The 16,347-nt window shown below is 43.4% G+C and overlaps 1 protein-coding gene across 2 annotated transcripts; it reads right to left on the minus strand.

The window, feature by feature from the left end:
• Positions 1-23: 23 nt before the first annotated feature.
• Positions 24-15,941, minus strand: PRKAR1A (protein kinase cAMP-dependent type I regulatory subunit alpha). Of its 2 annotated transcripts, XM_042865007.1 has the most exons (12): positions 15,847-15,941; positions 15,101-15,164; positions 13,481-13,659; positions 8,459-8,632; positions 7,767-7,858; positions 7,371-7,432; positions 6,813-6,859; positions 6,051-6,209; positions 5,511-5,571; positions 5,112-5,233; positions 4,477-4,558; positions 24-2,462 (listed from the first exon to the last, which is right to left on the minus strand). In XM_042865007.1, exons 3-12 carry the CDS (start codon positions 13,655-13,657, stop codon positions 2,290-2,292), a joined length of 1,149 nt encoding a protein of 382 aa, XP_042720941.1. In that variant the 5' UTR covers positions 13,658-13,659; positions 15,101-15,164; positions 15,847-15,941; the 3' UTR covers positions 24-2,289. The 2 variants fall into 2 exon arrangements, with proteins under 2 accessions (XP_042720941.1, XP_042720942.1); XM_042865008.1 differs by lacking the exon at positions 15,101-15,164 and having other exon boundaries at positions 15,847-15,913.
• Between the last annotated feature and the right edge of the window lie 406 nt (positions 15,942-16,347).

Consider the following 16,347-nt stretch of genomic DNA (forward strand, 5'->3'; position numbering starts at 1 on the left):
GTGGGAAAAAAAAAAGAGGCTGATTGCATTTAAGAATTTAAATCATTTTATTGCTTTACCTGCCATTAGGACAATCTATAACAAAAGGAATATAATATATTAGCACATACAGTAAATCAGACTTATATAGTCAGGTAACAATACAAAAATGGTCCTCTGGTTGACTATAGCTTTCTAGGGCAATAGACTTTATAAATTCGCTAAAGGTGGACTAGCAAAAATTACTTCTAAAGCCCCAAATGTTAGCTAAGGCAAAACTATGCCAATTGTGGTTTCAAACATATTTAAATTGCACACAAAGGTAAAGCTACAACTGTGATTAATATTTAACTCAGACTTAGCTGATTTATCTTAAAATCTTGTAGGTAAAACTACAAAAGGGAGTAAACAGCAAGCTAAAAAGATGCAGTAGTGAAACTCGATTAGAAAGCCTTATATAAAAAAATGTGCACTTCTGTGTGGAGCTCTAACTAGTTTACACAGTTTTTGGTGCTTTAAAGTAACATGAACACATGATGAAGGAAAAACCTGGATAGATCCAAAACTGAAGAGAACAGTTTTAGCAACAAAAAAAGAAAATTATAAAGTAAAAGTAGCATTTGCTTACTCCTTAAGGACTCTGGCAGAAGCAGTCTTCTCAATTTCTTGTGAAGACAGAACTCAAACCACAAGCGTTTAAATCCCACCACTGGGATTTCAGGTTTGGAAATAAGCTTTTGTGAAAGCCCAATGCCCTCAGAATTACTTTGCATCAATTGGCAGGCTCTTCTTGACACGCCTGGGAGAAAGCCTGTTGGATCTGAATCCATATCATCTCGGAAAGGAAATTAAACGAGGGCTCCATCTTGAGAAGCAGTTGCCCCATAAACGCAAAACCGCTTGCTGTCACTCCCAAATACAAACCTACACTACTGGATATAAATTACAGGGTAAAGGAAACCTTGAAACCTGCCTACCATTATTGAACCGTGGAATTCAGTACAAACCTGTGGGAAGTATTGGTGCACACAGAACGATGCAACACAGAGCTGGAAAATACTGAAATACGTTTAAGACTCCACGACATATTGAACTTGGGAGGGGGAAAAAAAAGAGTATGAAATGCATCGTGTCATTTGGGCAAGTATGGAAAGAGAATAAGCTTTTTGTATTTAAACTAGACTCCTAATGATCCTTTTGAAAAATTCTGAGTTGATTTAAAAACAAGCATACTTAAAATGAGTGTTGCAGGGAAGTTAAAACGTTAAAGCGAGGCACGTTTTCTGCCTGGCAGTCTCACTAAGCATAATGGCATCTCTATGGGCCAGCACCCGCAACTAATGCTGCCCAGCAATGCTTCAAAGTTTAAATTTCCCTGGTGTCAAAGGGACACGTGAACTGGTGACCATTAAAAAAATAAGTCAACTGGGGAATACAAAGCAAGCAAGGGAAATAAAAAGTTTGCTTCCAATTTCTGCACCAGTGTAGTACCTGTGCACGACTAGCAGCTGGGCGGCTGCACCATCCCTATGTCTGTGTACTGGAGCCCAAAGTCAGGCATTGTATGGAACATTTGGTTCTTGCCACTTTGAACAGGAAGTTCAGGGCAAATCTATCACTGAAGAAAGAAGAAGGAAAGGATCAGTTGTGGCAAATCAGCAAATGAAGTAACAATTGCAGCAGTTCACCTGAACCATTAACCTCGAAAGCTTTGATTTACGCTTGACAACAACATAAGCAACCTTAAACCAGCAAACACAGGAACTATTAAACTGCTGAATTCCAACTGTGCCTTTCTTAGCAGCTGATGCCTCACGATTGAACCCAGGATTACAGTACCCAGAAAATCATAAAGAAAACCCCAAGAAGCTCAGTAACATGGGCAATTCTCATTTGGAAAGAAATACAGCAGGTTAGGACTACAGCCTTAAAATCTGTCCAATGATTTAAGAAATACCTTGAAATTCCCCCCCCACACCCTGCTACCTCCTTATTCTGTGGCAATTGTCACGGTGCCTGGAGATCTCTCCTTCCGTAAAGCAAGGCTGTGTTTGCTGTATTTGCCCGAGTTGGACACAGTTGCACAGAGAGAAGCTGTAACAGCAAACATCTCCATAGAACTTTTTCCTATGTATTTAATGGGACAGAGAGCACAGAACTAATATGCTCTAAATTAAAAATAGTACTATGAAAAGCTTTTTTTTTTTTTTAAACTGACAGGAAGCTGCAAATGCCAGTGGCCATGTGGCTCTGCACAAGGGTAATAAAGCAGTCTGCGTTGGTGAAGCACGTTGCTGAAGGAGGAAGGCTTCAGACAGACAGCGATACAAAACTGTTGTACTGCTGGATGTTTCGCTTGAGAATATCTGAGCACGGACCCAGGACACGTTCAAATCGGGGTCGATCGAGCTTCACACACTTCAACAGGCCACGAGCAACAACTGTGGCAGCACGGGGACGGTTCATCAACAGAGCTATTTCACCTAGAGCAACGGGAGAACGGGAGCAGCGTTACAAACTGAGGGGTGAGGAGTCACTCGTCAGCCTGCTGTATTTCAAATGGCTGCAGGAATTGAACCAAAGTTAATTTGGGTCTCAACGTTTATCAGAATGAATGTTTATACAGTTACAGTACAAGCAACTGGGTGGCCAGGATAAAGAAGAACGACACCTTTGTGTGCTATTCTTTTTTTAATTATTCAGCAATCTCTCTTTAAAGGGTCACATCACAGTCAACTATGTAACTTTCCTTCAAGCAGCCATTTTTCTAATGTGTAAGACATTTCTAATGTGTAAGACGTGCTGCTGACCAATTCGGACCTCTGTGACGCTCAGGACAAGACCATGCTATTCAAGTAATAACCTCAGTGCACAAGACAGAAGCTTTTGACCAATACCTAGCCAGAATTAACAACCCTACCTTGCCACTGGAGGTAAGAATGAGTATCTCAAGTCTGGGATTCCCATTTCATAAGTTACACACAAGCACACAAAAAGCTTTGTTTCAAATGCATGTTACAACTGCTGAACAACATATTTTCAAATTAAGCTTTCTTCGAGCCATTCCTTCCTTCAGTGGTAGCAGCTATGCCTAACAATCCTAGCAATGAGCATGAAGTCACTGCATCAACTTCTGGGGTGGCTTGTTTTTAAGCAGTTGAACAGGTTATGCTCCTGTTCAGGACTAAGGAAAGAATGCAGGGATCCTCAGAGAATAAATCTGCTTGCATTATCAGAGGGGATGTTCAAAAGAAAGGAGAAAACTTCCTCGGTGCCAATTAAAACCTCAAACTCGCCAGCCTCCAAAACACAGGCTTGCAAAAAAGTAGGTTCTAAGGGAGACTTAAAGCCTCAGGGACACCTGAACACAACACCAGGATAACATTCAGTGCAGTAGTAGGAAATTCAAGGATATACATACCAAGGGAGAGATTGGAAGAGACCAGTGTTTGACATAGGTAGAACAAACATCTAGCACCAGGTACTGAGCTAAGCAAACCTCTGGCCAGATTGAACACTACCAGGGCACTGCTGAGCACAGCCCCCTCCAGGCCTTGAAACACAGTATTTGTTGATTACATCACCTACAAAGCTGAAACACCAGACAACCAGAACACTTTTGCAAGAGGACAGCTCAAAAAAAATAATGAGAGAACGTATCTTAAACCTGAAGGGAAAAAATATTAGCCTTTTTGTTTTCTGAAAGAAGGAAGTGTTTAAATATTAAATAGTTGGTTCTCAACAGATTTGAGGGGGTGGGAAAAGATTAATTCTCTTTTGAAGAAGCTTTGTTTGAGTGCTTCAAGGCATTGTTCCTCTGAACCTAAAATGAGACAGTCAGGAATATCCTGTTATGCACCGTTACATTATTCTCCAAGGATGCCCTGTGAGCATACACGTCCAGTCCTCACCTGTGATCAAACAGATCAGTGTGCATTAGGAACTTAGCTTTTTTATTTTTTTGCTAGCACATACAGGCTTTTTCAAGCCAAAGCATTTTTTCTATCATGTAACTTTTAGCTTAGTAAAAATACCTTCAACAGAAGGCAGAAGAGACCTTGATTTGCACCAAGTCCTGCGCCCAGTCTTAAGCTTCCCTATGCAAGATGCTGGCATGAAACAAGTCCAGCAATGCCAGCCAGATGGTTATGGGACTGCACAGGCTGTACAGAGAGCTGCTGGAGGAACTGGTCAGTTTGATCTTTACAGGGGAAGGCTTTAAGTGAGACTGTGGGATTTCCATCCCTGGACACAAATTGCTGCAGGGAGGTCACACCAAATCATCATCCTTCCAAATAGCAACACTCCACAGCTACCACTTCTCTGTAACAGGCATGCACACCTGAATGTCAGGTGACTGACACTGAGTGAACCACACGAATCAGACAAAACAGTGATTAAGCAAATCCACCCCATCACTGTCACCCACAGCAGTCATCACCACAGGTTAAAGCTGACAGTGGCATATGGCACCACTGCTGCCACTACAGAACTTACCAAAATAATCAGAAGGTGCCAGTCTGCCCACTTCAACAAATTCTTCATTTTCTGATCGACGCTGTAACACTGCAGCTGTGCCCTTTAATGAACCACAGCAATTAGACAATTGGAATTTCTGCTATCGCTTCAATTACTGAATTCCAGAATGAGCTGCTTTGCAGAAACAACTGTCATGATGTCAGTCTTTAAAAACCAATTCACAGTTCATGCATAGTTCATAGACTGCTCCATGAGAACAACTGGCCTTCCTTCTTTAAGCTTAAAAGATCGTGGGTGTTCACTTTCTGCAGCATTGATCTCTTCCCAATTTTCTTGCACCAATATTACAGTACAGTTTGCAACACCACCACTAGCAGGATATTATTAGCTATCTAGTAATATGTCTCTTTACTCTCCTGAACAGGATAAATGGTTTAAGCCAGAAACACTTTTTTTTTTTTTCCTGGAATTGGCATTTATAAAAATAGCAAAACTAAATATAAGCTTTTGCATGTCCAGCAAGATTATATCTCATGAGGAATTCTCAAGAAGTACATTCCAACATTTCATTTTTCTCTGAATATCTAAGGGCAGAACAAACAATGTTAAAAACATAGACAAACTTACAAGGTTTTGATTTTAGTCTTGCTTACCTCCAAGATAATGAAGAACTCATCTCCTGGCTCTCCCTGGACCACAATCTTTTGCCCATCCTCAAACTGTACTGGTTCTAAGGCATCAGCTACAGTAAGGCGCTCCCACTTGTCCAGAGATTCTAGAGAGTTAAGTGTTCATTAACAGCTCGTCTTTTTGAGGTACAAATCACACACTTTCCTCCACCCTTACAGATAAGACAGCATATTTCCAGCTGCAGTTGGGCACTGTGTAGCAAGACTTCAATTACAATTATTTTTGAATGATGCAGAACAGCAACACAGACTTTGCAGTCCGTTCAACACGTTACCACAATAGCCTGTAATCACAATGATGCTGAGGAACAGCTTAATTGTAATGGGGCAATTTATTCCACTTTGGAACATCTTTGCACTTACCCAATATAGACACTTTACTGAGGAATTCCTCATACATCTTTCTCTTTCTCAAAGTACTCCCCTATGGAGGAAAAAAAAGCACAAAATGAAACCACAAAAAATGGGTTCTTTTGTCTGGTTCTCACTTGATGTCAGAATTCAAATAAAATTCAATATAAAAATATACAGCTTCACCTGATATATTACATTCCACCCCACACAGCCCAAGCCCACAGGACTAAGTGACAATTTAACCAGGAGGGGGTATGTTTTCAATCCAGAGAGCTACACCTCGTAGGTAGCACAGGAATTGATTTCTTCACCAAAGCAAGATTCCTCCTGCCCCATTCCTGCTAAGTGCATCCTGAACGATAAGCTCTCTGACTGCACAAGACATAAAGCAGGATTTTGTACACACAACTCCAACAAAACACAAGCACAGACAGAAGGTCAAGTTACCAGAAGTTGACTGAAGGGTAAAAGCAAAAGCATAACTGCAGGTTAGCAGACAGCTACTCGAGTCACCGGTGGAAAGCACACACCAGCTAGACAAATACTTGCCATCAAGATCCTTCTGTAGCTATCTCTGTCAATGCCCCACAACTTCACATTTGTCTTCGCTTTGACAGTTGCTGCACGGGGAGTTCCATATATAAGGGCAAGCTCTCCAAAGCTTCCTCCTTCACCAACACTGGTTGCCCACTCATTGTTCACATAAACCTGAAAGCCAAAGCCCACAGTGTCTGGAAGGCTGGTCAAGGAATGTGATGTGATGCTCCCACTACCCTGCATTTCCTTTATAATGTAGGGAAATTCTCACATCTACATAGTCAACGTGGATTATTTCAGGATTTCACTAACACTTCACACCCAACCCCAAGCCCCATCTTAAGCTTCATTTCCATTGACAAAGAGCCTGCTGTCCACATCATGTGCACAGAGACTAGAGATGCAGACCCAAAGACCTTTGGATAGGAAATAAAATCTCAGAAAGCCTCAATGAAACACAGAGGACTCGAAAGGACTTTCAAAAAGCTGTCACAAAAATTGCATCAAAAGCTATGGATGATTTGGATTAGAAAATAAAAAAGCCTGTCATTCTTAAAGCCTGTCCCACACCTTACCTAGACTCTAAACTTGTAAAGTATTGGTACTTTATTAACATCTGAACAATTCATCTTGAAGTTAAACACAATTCATAGTCTCTGCAGTCAGACTGAAGAATCAATAAAGAGCAAAATAGCTCCAAAGGAAAATTAGCTTCTACCAGTTCCCTTCTGCGAGGGATGAATGCATCATTAATAAGCTACCAATAATGCTTACATCCATTTCTCCTTGATCAACAACGTAGAAGTTATCACCTTCATCACCTAAAAACAGAAAATCAAAAATTAAATACACAAAAGAAGGTAAAGCTAGGCAAACATACTTCTACAAAACCAGCATCTCTAACGGCTTTCATGAGCTGAATGTAATGAGGTTGGCAGAGACATTTTGCACAGCTGGGAGGGTGAAATACCACATTTTGTTCCCTTCACACTCTTAGTCCTGTGAAAAAGGACAGCTAGTGGTATGCAGTACATCAGCCACATTTCCAAGAATGATGGAAAGGCATACTGGATCCAAAAACTGTCATGAAGTATTCTACAGAGTCATTAGATCACAATCTTTCCAACAGATAACATGTGATGAAACACAATATTCCCACAACTGCTCCACTCCTTACTTCAGAGCAGGAGCTGTGCTTCGGTTAACACGACAAGGAAGGGTCACCTCACCCAGAGAGGGTTTTTTTCTTCCCAAGCAGCACACTAACAAGAGCCTTAGGTCACAGCCTGCCCACCATCTCCAACATTTATCAATGTCAGCACTGTCACTTGCCTTGCTGTATGACAGTCTCGCCTGCAATGTAAGTGACGGGGAACATCGCATCGAAGATGTCACTGAAAGAAGGACACCAAAGTTACACAACTGCAACACACAGCAACCTGATCCAGTGGAAGGTGCCCCTGCCCACAGCTGCAGGGCTGGAACTTTAAAGGTCCCTTTAAGTGATCTTTAAAGGTCCTTTCCAACCCCAACTATTCTGTGATACTGCACATGCATTCGTACATCTCCAACCTCAACCAACCAACTTTTCCAGCTGTCTCCCTACTGCTGTAAACAGGCCATGCAACTTTGTATTTTACTATAAGAATGCAAAGTTACATGCAAGTTGTAACTTTTACCTTTGCATTTTACTATACTTTTCAGACTTCAATATAGATTTATTCCTACCTTCTCTCATTATCATCAAGATGGGCAAACAGCACATTCTTCTCAATAGCTTTTGCCAATGCAGCCATAGTTTTATAATCTTTTGGAATAACCTAGGATAAAAAAAAAAAAAAAGTAACTGATTCAATTTCAAAAGAAAATCTTCTGCACTATCCAGGACAAACAAATGACTCAAATTGCTACAGAACTCAAGTCTTTCAAACTCTCTCAAGCACTCTAGCTCTAAGAAACAAATGCAGTCAACATTTACAGCTAGTTTATACAGAAGGTAAATAAAACATCGATTCTATGCAGCCATAAAAACATAATTCCATGTTAAGTTTGTAGTTTCTTTTCACAATTGCAACTTATTTCCCTAAGAATAGCAGCTCTGCCTTTGGGCTAAGCCTAATACTGCTGCAGCTGCTGGAAGCTCTGTGTGCAAGTATTAAAAATACATATAAATGTATGTGTGTGTATATATATATAGACACACACTACTTCAAAGGGAAAGGATCAGAACTGTGTAAAAATGATTTGTCTGCATGACAAACTGAAGAGCTATACACACAGGTCTGAATTTTACTGTCATCACACCACCTAACAGGCTACAGGCTTAGTGTTACTTAATACACTGGATATTAAGTAGTCTTAGGTAAACTCTGAGTGCATGTGCACCTCTTGGCAACATTAGAGGAAAAAAATGAGAGCACCTTTCTAACATAAGATGCAGCATCCTCCTCTGTATAGACTTCTGCACTGATGGCCCCTCGTCTTCTTCGGCCCTTGACCACAGGGTTCATAGGAGGAGGAGGAGAGATTTCATCCTCCCGCGAGTCTGAGCGTGAACCAGACTTCTGTTGGTTTAACAACTGTTTTGTTTCCTCCTGAACAAGAAAGAAGAGATATTTGTGTCACGTAATCCACTAAAGGAAAAAAAAGCAGTTACATATCATATCCCAATTTAGCCTGCCAGTGCAAGGGAGCTTCCTGTGTCCTATTACTCTCACATTAAGGCAAGCAGGAGATTACAGCAAGCATGATCAAATGCCTTACTGAAGCAGACAGAAGATATGTCTTTGCTAACATTCACGTCACAGTGGTGCTTATTTTAATAAATTACACTAACAGTTAATTAACTTGAGAAGCACAAACAATTTGACTTTACTTTCCACTAGCATATTCAATAAGCAATGAAAAAAAGCCTGCAGAACAGAAAGCCATTTTCCCAAGAGTGCACACAGCAGTTCCTTCCCTGAGCTGCAGGGTGTTAAGCCTTTTATTCCTTTGAAGGACAGAAAAACAACTGCTCTGAAATCCCTGCTACACGAGAAGCTTTTGAAACAAGGTGAAGTCACGGACCAACTCGATGCTTGGTAACTATGGGTTATTTTAGGAGAAAGAAACACAAACGTAGCTTACAGAAGAGGTGCAGAAAGGATGCTAAGGGCCAAACGGTATCTTCCCTCAAACCACAGATCTGCCAGCTGAGTACAATGCTACACATGTTCCTTATTTCCCACAGCTGCTTCCTGGGTTGTGTTGTACTAAGACTGGGGAAAGCCAGCACGCTTGGAATAAAGTGAATTCTAGCTGCATCAGTGCTATGATTCGATCCTTTCACATACCAGAAAATTCACCTTACTTAACTAAGAAAAAAAAAAAAGCCAACCTCACAGCCAAAACATTTGAGTCATAACAGCTCAAACGACTTTCTCCCTGCCATAAGGCAAGAGGGTTTGGGGACACGTTTGAACAGAACAAGGAGCCATCTGTTCTTTGAGGACTCCAGGCACATAAAAGCCGGGCTTGTCCCCACGTCCTTGATAAACCCTTCCCCCCCAGCCTGGCTGCCACAATTCACTCCAGAGGTACACAGAGGCCATGTGTAACTCCACCACTTTGAGGAAAGGGACCTCAGCTAACCATTACAGCGAGTTTACATTTTGTACTTCTCAGATAGCCAAAGAGCAGCGATCCGTCAAACCGCCCCGCGCTTCCTGCTCTGTGTTCATTAACAAAATAGTGCCACATTTCCAACTGCTGGGGCAAGGAATATTTAAAGCCTTGGCACTTATTTAGAAAGCAAACATCAGCTGCCGTGACGTTTCCAGTATCACACAGGATACACAGACCCTGCAAATGCCAGAGGCAGAAGCACTTCGGCAGCACTGAGGGAGGGAGCTGCACATCACAGTGCTGCACACGGAGAGAAAATAACTGCTGACTCCTGCCTGCTCTGAGACTTAATGCTGTTACATTAACAACAAGCCTGTTACTGTAGGCCATGTGGATATGCAAAGGTTACACGTGGCTAAGATAAAAGATTCAAGTGTTGCAGCTAGTCTGGACGTTCTGCTGATCACCTAGGGACAGGATTGTCCCTACAAGACAAATCACCACATCCACGTTACTGCAGGACAGCTCTGTGCCATTCGGAAGGGACAAGCTGGGATCTCACTGGTTCCATTACAGAAGCTTTCCATGTATTCATGTTTTTAAAATATACCTTCTATCATTTCTGATGCTGTGTTATATTAGACCACTTGATTGGAGATAAATTACACCAGGCCCTGACCAAAAAGTCACAGCTGCTCCTTGCAGGTACCTTAGAATCTAACCAGAGTGAGGAAACATATTTGTTCAAGTTTAGAAGCTCTTCAAATTAAAGCAAATACTGAAGAAAAGCCCCTATAACCACAACATGGCTTTATTTCTAACGCTAGCCTACTTACTGCATCCAAACATTCAACCTGACCTCTCAGCTGACAGAGCAGCTCACACAGATTTTACTGTCAGTGACCACAACTGTACATTCCATTGATCCTGACAGGTAAGAAATCATTTTTAAGTTCATCTGCATTATTACTTATGAGTAAAAAAAAAAAAAAGCATTAGGATAACAGCTTCTCATCATCATGTTTGAATTCTTTCAGCTACTGAAGACCACTATGATTTCAGAATTATTTTGTGCACTATACACTCTAGTATCTGGTAGTTGTCATTAGAATCATAGAATGGGTTGAAAAGGACCACAATAATCATCCAGTTTCAACCCCTGCTGTGTGCAGGGTCACCAACCACCAGACCAGGCTGCCCAGAGCCACATCCAGCCTGGCCTTGAATGCCTGCAGGGATGGGGCATCCACATGACAACAGAAATAGTTGATTTCTTCTGGTTAACTTCATTTATATCAGCTCTCCACCATCCCTTTTTTCCCTCCAAAACAACTCACTTAAACTTGAAGGATATTTCGGTATGCATTCGTGGAGGCAGGCCAGACGATGGGGAACAGGCACAGTACTTAGACAACAATCTTCAGCTTCCCAATTTCAGTTTTGCACAAAGCCCAACACACATGCAGCAAATCCAAGAGGCAGGCTGCAATATCAATCTCTGCATTAAGTTTCCACAGCTTCCACTGCAGAACCCAGCCAAGCTCAGCACCAGCTAGCTATCAGCTGTCAGTGTGCACTTGTATTATCAGCCCCGTTTGCAAAGCAAAGCCAACAGCAGCCATAGTGCACCACAGACTGATTGTATGCATGTTATTTTATCTGAGCGTAGTGATAAAATTCACACGAAAGCTTTCATAGCTGAAAAGGACACGTGAATTCCTACTGTAACTACATCAGAGGCAGTAATTTTAACGTTTCCGAGCAATAATTCAACAGCAAATTTAAACATCTTCGATGCATGGGAGTAACGTGACAGTGAATCAGCCCGGTGGAAGACATGACTTGTCAGGAGAGAAAATAGAACCCACACTTCATGTTCAGATGGGGTTCCTCCAGAAGCTGGCCTCAATCAAAGCTTAAAGAACACCCCATCTCAACCTCAGTTTCATTCAGTGCAACACTTGAAAATTAGATGGGAAAGTTGCTCTGCTTTCATAAGGACAGAACAGATGTCACTCCTGGAAAACATGTTGTTTCACACACTTTTGCTGGACTGGTGCTAAGTACCAGGTTAGAGCTGGTTAATAACAGTAGCACAGCCACTGTTATCAGACTGAACTGTGAAACTACCTCAAGAAAGACGTAGCAATTTTTATATTCAACAATACAAGAAGGCTACAGTTCCACTGGCAGCTATAGCTGCATGAGTTGGCACATGTAACCCATGCCAAAACTGCTCCTAACAAGAGGCCTTAAACAAAATTCTAAGAGTAATTTCAGGGGAGAAGCGTTATCTAACCAGTTTTATTTTCAGCTTCCTTGTAGGCTGATGGAGTGCATGGACAGCCTCTCTGCACCAGAAAAAAAGAAAGTTGTTCGTCTCCAAAATACACAGTGAGAGAGATGGCAAGCCTAGCTCTGACCTTATAGACAAATTATCTTTAGAACTAACTATTGCACACTGAACATCAGAACAGGATTGAAATGCTTGTTTTATGTCCCTTCATGCCTCTGCTTATGGCTTATTCTAAGTTCTACCTCCTAACTGCAGAACAGTTTTCTTTGATAGTTTTTAAAGCAACGTTACCACAAGCATTGATACCCCAAACTGTACCATATATCAGTATTAGAAACCCAAGAATACAAGGCAGGAAAGCTGGCATGGTAGAAGGTGGGCACTAAGGATTTTTAGGACTGCAATCTGGGCTGCTGCTGGGATTTTGAAAGAGAACATACTCAAGATGTTACACACAATAACAATAAGAAGAAATACCACAGAGTTCTTGTGCACCTAACAAGCAAATTGCTCCTCAAGCACACAGCAAGCCACAGGAGGTACATCTGCAACATATGATCACCTTCTAGTACCTATCACAAGCACTTCCATTAGAAGACTACTTCCACTACGCATACCTGCACTCTCTACAGCATTATTATTTATTTCAGCAATTAATAACTACCTAGAATTAAAAATAAAAAAGGACAAAGATACAGTTCCCATGTAAGATGGATTGCAGCACCTGCAAGTGACTGCTGTGCAAGGTCACAGCTACGTTAATTACCAACAAGCTGTGCTGAGTACAGTGGTTGGAGCTAATCTTTCTTCTGCATTAGCCTTTAAAAACTCTGTTTTTCACAGCATATTACTTTCTTTCAGCTTAAGACATTGTTATATTCAATGAACTGTTCAAATTAATGTTGAGTTGATTCAAATACGAGCACTGAAATGAAAACTCTCTTCATTCCCAAGATCACAGAAAGAGATCTTCAGGACAAGTGAGAGGCACAACAAAGCAAAACACTAACACTCAGTTCCCAACAGAATGAAGAAACAGGCTTGCTGTCTTAGAAATCAGGAAAATAAGTGCTTCTATTTGATTTCAGCTAGGCCTGGATAACTACCACTGGCCTGCTGCTGTTTTGTACCTGAATCTTTGCAATCAATTTGCCTCAACAGAAGAAACCAAACGTGCATCGCCAGCAGCTACCAGGGTCACACAGCACAGTTACCATCTGACCACAGACAGGATCGTGTGTCCTATCTGTCAGCTTCTATGAGTAAACACTAGATTGGGATCACATGTGCATCCCAGGTGGATGAGTCTCCTTGCCAGTTTAGTTCTGTCACAACAAAGCAAGTAAGGCAAGAGGTGCTCTCATACCACAAGCCACTGGCAAACACTACAGAAAATGCCATTCGTTCTCCAAAAGCAACAGGCCCAGCTCCAAACAGCCAACACAAACATGGGCCAAACTGGAAGCTCAGCTACTAAATCAAGTTGAGCAGTACAAATTTCAGCTGATCTGCTCTCTTCACTCCCAGTGCTTATTTTTACCTTCTCCAGTCTTTCAAAGTATTCTCTCAGGAATCCCATGGGTCGGTCAGGTCTCACTGTGCACAGCTGCACAATGCAATCCTTCAGAAGCTGCTGGATGTTGTGTTTTTGGACATAAAGCTCACATTCCCGAAGACTGCGCTCCTCCTCACTGCTGCTGCTGCTGGAAGTTGCCATTGCTGAAAAGAAAAAGAGAAGGTTAAAGAAGTAGTGGAAAAGCAGATGGTGCTGCCCAGCACAGTCAGATGTTATATTGCTTCAAGGAAAATCACGCTGCATTATCACCTTACTGACATCACTGGATAAAGTCATCTTCATATCTAAGATCAGTAACAAAGCTAAAGTGTGAAAGAAAAAGCTATGAACTTATTTAGTAGAAGTCATTTAGAAGAAATAAGAACTGAGTGCTCCATATACACAGGCAGAAGAAGTGCATTTGTTTCAGCCGAAGAAACCTCAACAATTCAAGCCCTGCGAGCACTCAATGAGAGGGAAGGTTCTCATCTGAACTTTCTGATGATTAAACCTACTATTTGTTTTTCAGATTGAAGAATCACTTCATAAACAGCGTTGTATGGTCTGTATGGGGTGCTTTGGTTTAAGCTGAAGCACCACACCGCTATTTGCTCCCCTTCTCCATTGGGATGGGGGAAGGGGAAGTAAAACTTGTGGATTGAGATAAAGACAGTTTAATGTGATAGAAATGAAAGGAGGGAGGGGAAAAAAACAACAAAGCAAACAAAAACCACAAAACAAGTGATGCACAATGCAATTACTCACTGCCTGCTGCACGATGCCCAGTCTGCCCCCAAGCAGCAGCTGCCCCTCCAGCCAACTCCCCCCAGTTTTATTGCTGAGCATGACACCACGTGGTACAGAGCGTCACTTCAGCCAGGTGGGGCAGCTGTCCTGGTTCTGTCCCTTCCCAGCCCCTTAGTGGTTTGGTAGCATGAGAAGCTGAAACAGCCTCTGCTCAGCATAAGCACTGCTCAGTAACGGCTGTAACACTGGTGTGCTATCAACACTGGTTTCCTCCCAAACCCAAAATATAACAACATATCAGCTACTGTGAAGATTAACTCTATCCCAGTTGAAACCAGGGGCCAGGTGGTGATGATCAGGAGATCAGTGGGCAGAAAGTGGGAACCTGAGAGGCAAGCACTGCAAGTATTCGGAAGTGAAATGTGCTAAGGTCAAACCAAAGCCAGTTCACCAAATGCCCATCAGTAGCAACTGGGGAATTAGAAACATTTATCTTAAAAAAGTTCCTTATTTAAATTGTTTTATAACTACCTTCATGAATACACTGCAACCCCCCAAATACCTCTCCAGCTGTGGATTATCAGGAGGGCACCCTGAGGCATACCTGCCACACTGTCAGGCTTTAAGGAGAGTTTGGAATCACAGTACCAGTTGCAAGGCTTTGAAAAGATAGTATCAAGTCTGATCTCTTTTATCTTTCATGTTATAAAATTATGTTAATATATTTATACATATATGCATGTGTTTATAAAATCAATGTTGAGTCTTTTTTTTTTCTTCTTCATAAAATAGCTAAAGAAATTGCTGGGAAATAAATGGTTCCTCAGGGCATTCTTGAGGAAATATAAAGAAAGTTACCTGGCTCAGAGACAGCTGCAACAGCTTAGGACTACTGAATGAGAAGCGTTGATCTCAGGATCAGCTTTAGGAAGAGAAGGGGGAAAGGAAAAAAAGGATTCAGACGAAGCAATATTGAGATGCCATGTCACCGAGCTACCACACCGCGTGCTTCATAAGCAGCAATAGGCGGTATAACACCGCACCTCTTGGAATTGTGCTGGGATTACAGGAGGCACAGAGCTAACACAGAGCCCCAAACGCTTCCAACAGGTTACAGCCCCGGGCAGCCACGTTACACACCGCACAGACACTGAGCGCAGCCTCGAAACGACTGAAGGAAGCCTTTCCTTCCTCCCGCTGCTCCTTTCGCTCCCATGACAGCGCGCTGAAGGTCAGCGCTAACGAGGAGCCCCAGGGAAGCCGTGGCCGCGGGGGGGGGCCGCTCGCTGCTCACACAGCCCCCCACCCCCCCAGGCCCCACCCCGCAGGTCTGGGAGCGAACCCCCCCGCCGCGTGGATTTCCTTTTCTTCCTTTTTATCGTTTGAACGCTTTCGTTTCCAGCGCCTGAGCCCCGCGCGGCCCCTCACAGCGCAGCCTCAACTGCGGGGCCTACAGCCTCGGGAACAGCCGGGCTTCGCTACCGGCCACTGGGCCGCTCCCTACGGCCGGGCCCGCCCCCAGAGCCCGCGAGCTTCCCCCGCTCGGCCCCACCGCACCGCGGCCGTTCCCGCCGTGTCCCCCACAGGCCGCACCCGGCGCTCACCTGGCGCGGGCGGCTCTGCCGGGCCCTCAGCGCCCCCGCCCCGCCTCGGCCTCACAGACGGCAGCAGCTCCCACCGGAAACCGACGGATTCGACCAATCAGCGCTCGGCGTGACGTAAATGCGCCTCGCTCTCACCCGGAGCCGTCGCCGCGGTAACCTTAAAGGGACAGCGCCGTTCTGTGCAACGCTAGGAGATAAGGCGTTCGCCACTGCGCCTTTAAGATGCGCCGCTGAGGGGAGCGGGCCTGGCTGGCGTTAAGGCTGGGGCCGCCCTGTGGGCGGGAAGTGCTGCGTCAGTGCGGGCGGAGCTGCGAGCGCGGCCTGGCGTTAGGGCGGAGTCGCACAGGTGGTGCGGGTTAAGAGCGCGGGTGGAGCGACGTGCCGTTCGGTACAGCATGGGCAGACGTGCTTTGGGTTGCCGCACGCGGAGCTAACGGGATAACGCGGCAGCCGGGGCGCCGAATGTTACGGCGCTGAACCAAAAGTCTTACAATAAACACC

This window comes from Lagopus leucura, unplaced genomic scaffold (genome assembly GCF_019238085.1).
Source record: "Lagopus leucura isolate 7727_CA_CO unplaced genomic scaffold, USGS_WTPT01 Super-Scaffold_797, whole genome shotgun sequence".
Lineage (NCBI taxonomy): Eukaryota > Metazoa > Chordata > Aves > Galliformes > Phasianidae > Lagopus > Lagopus leucura.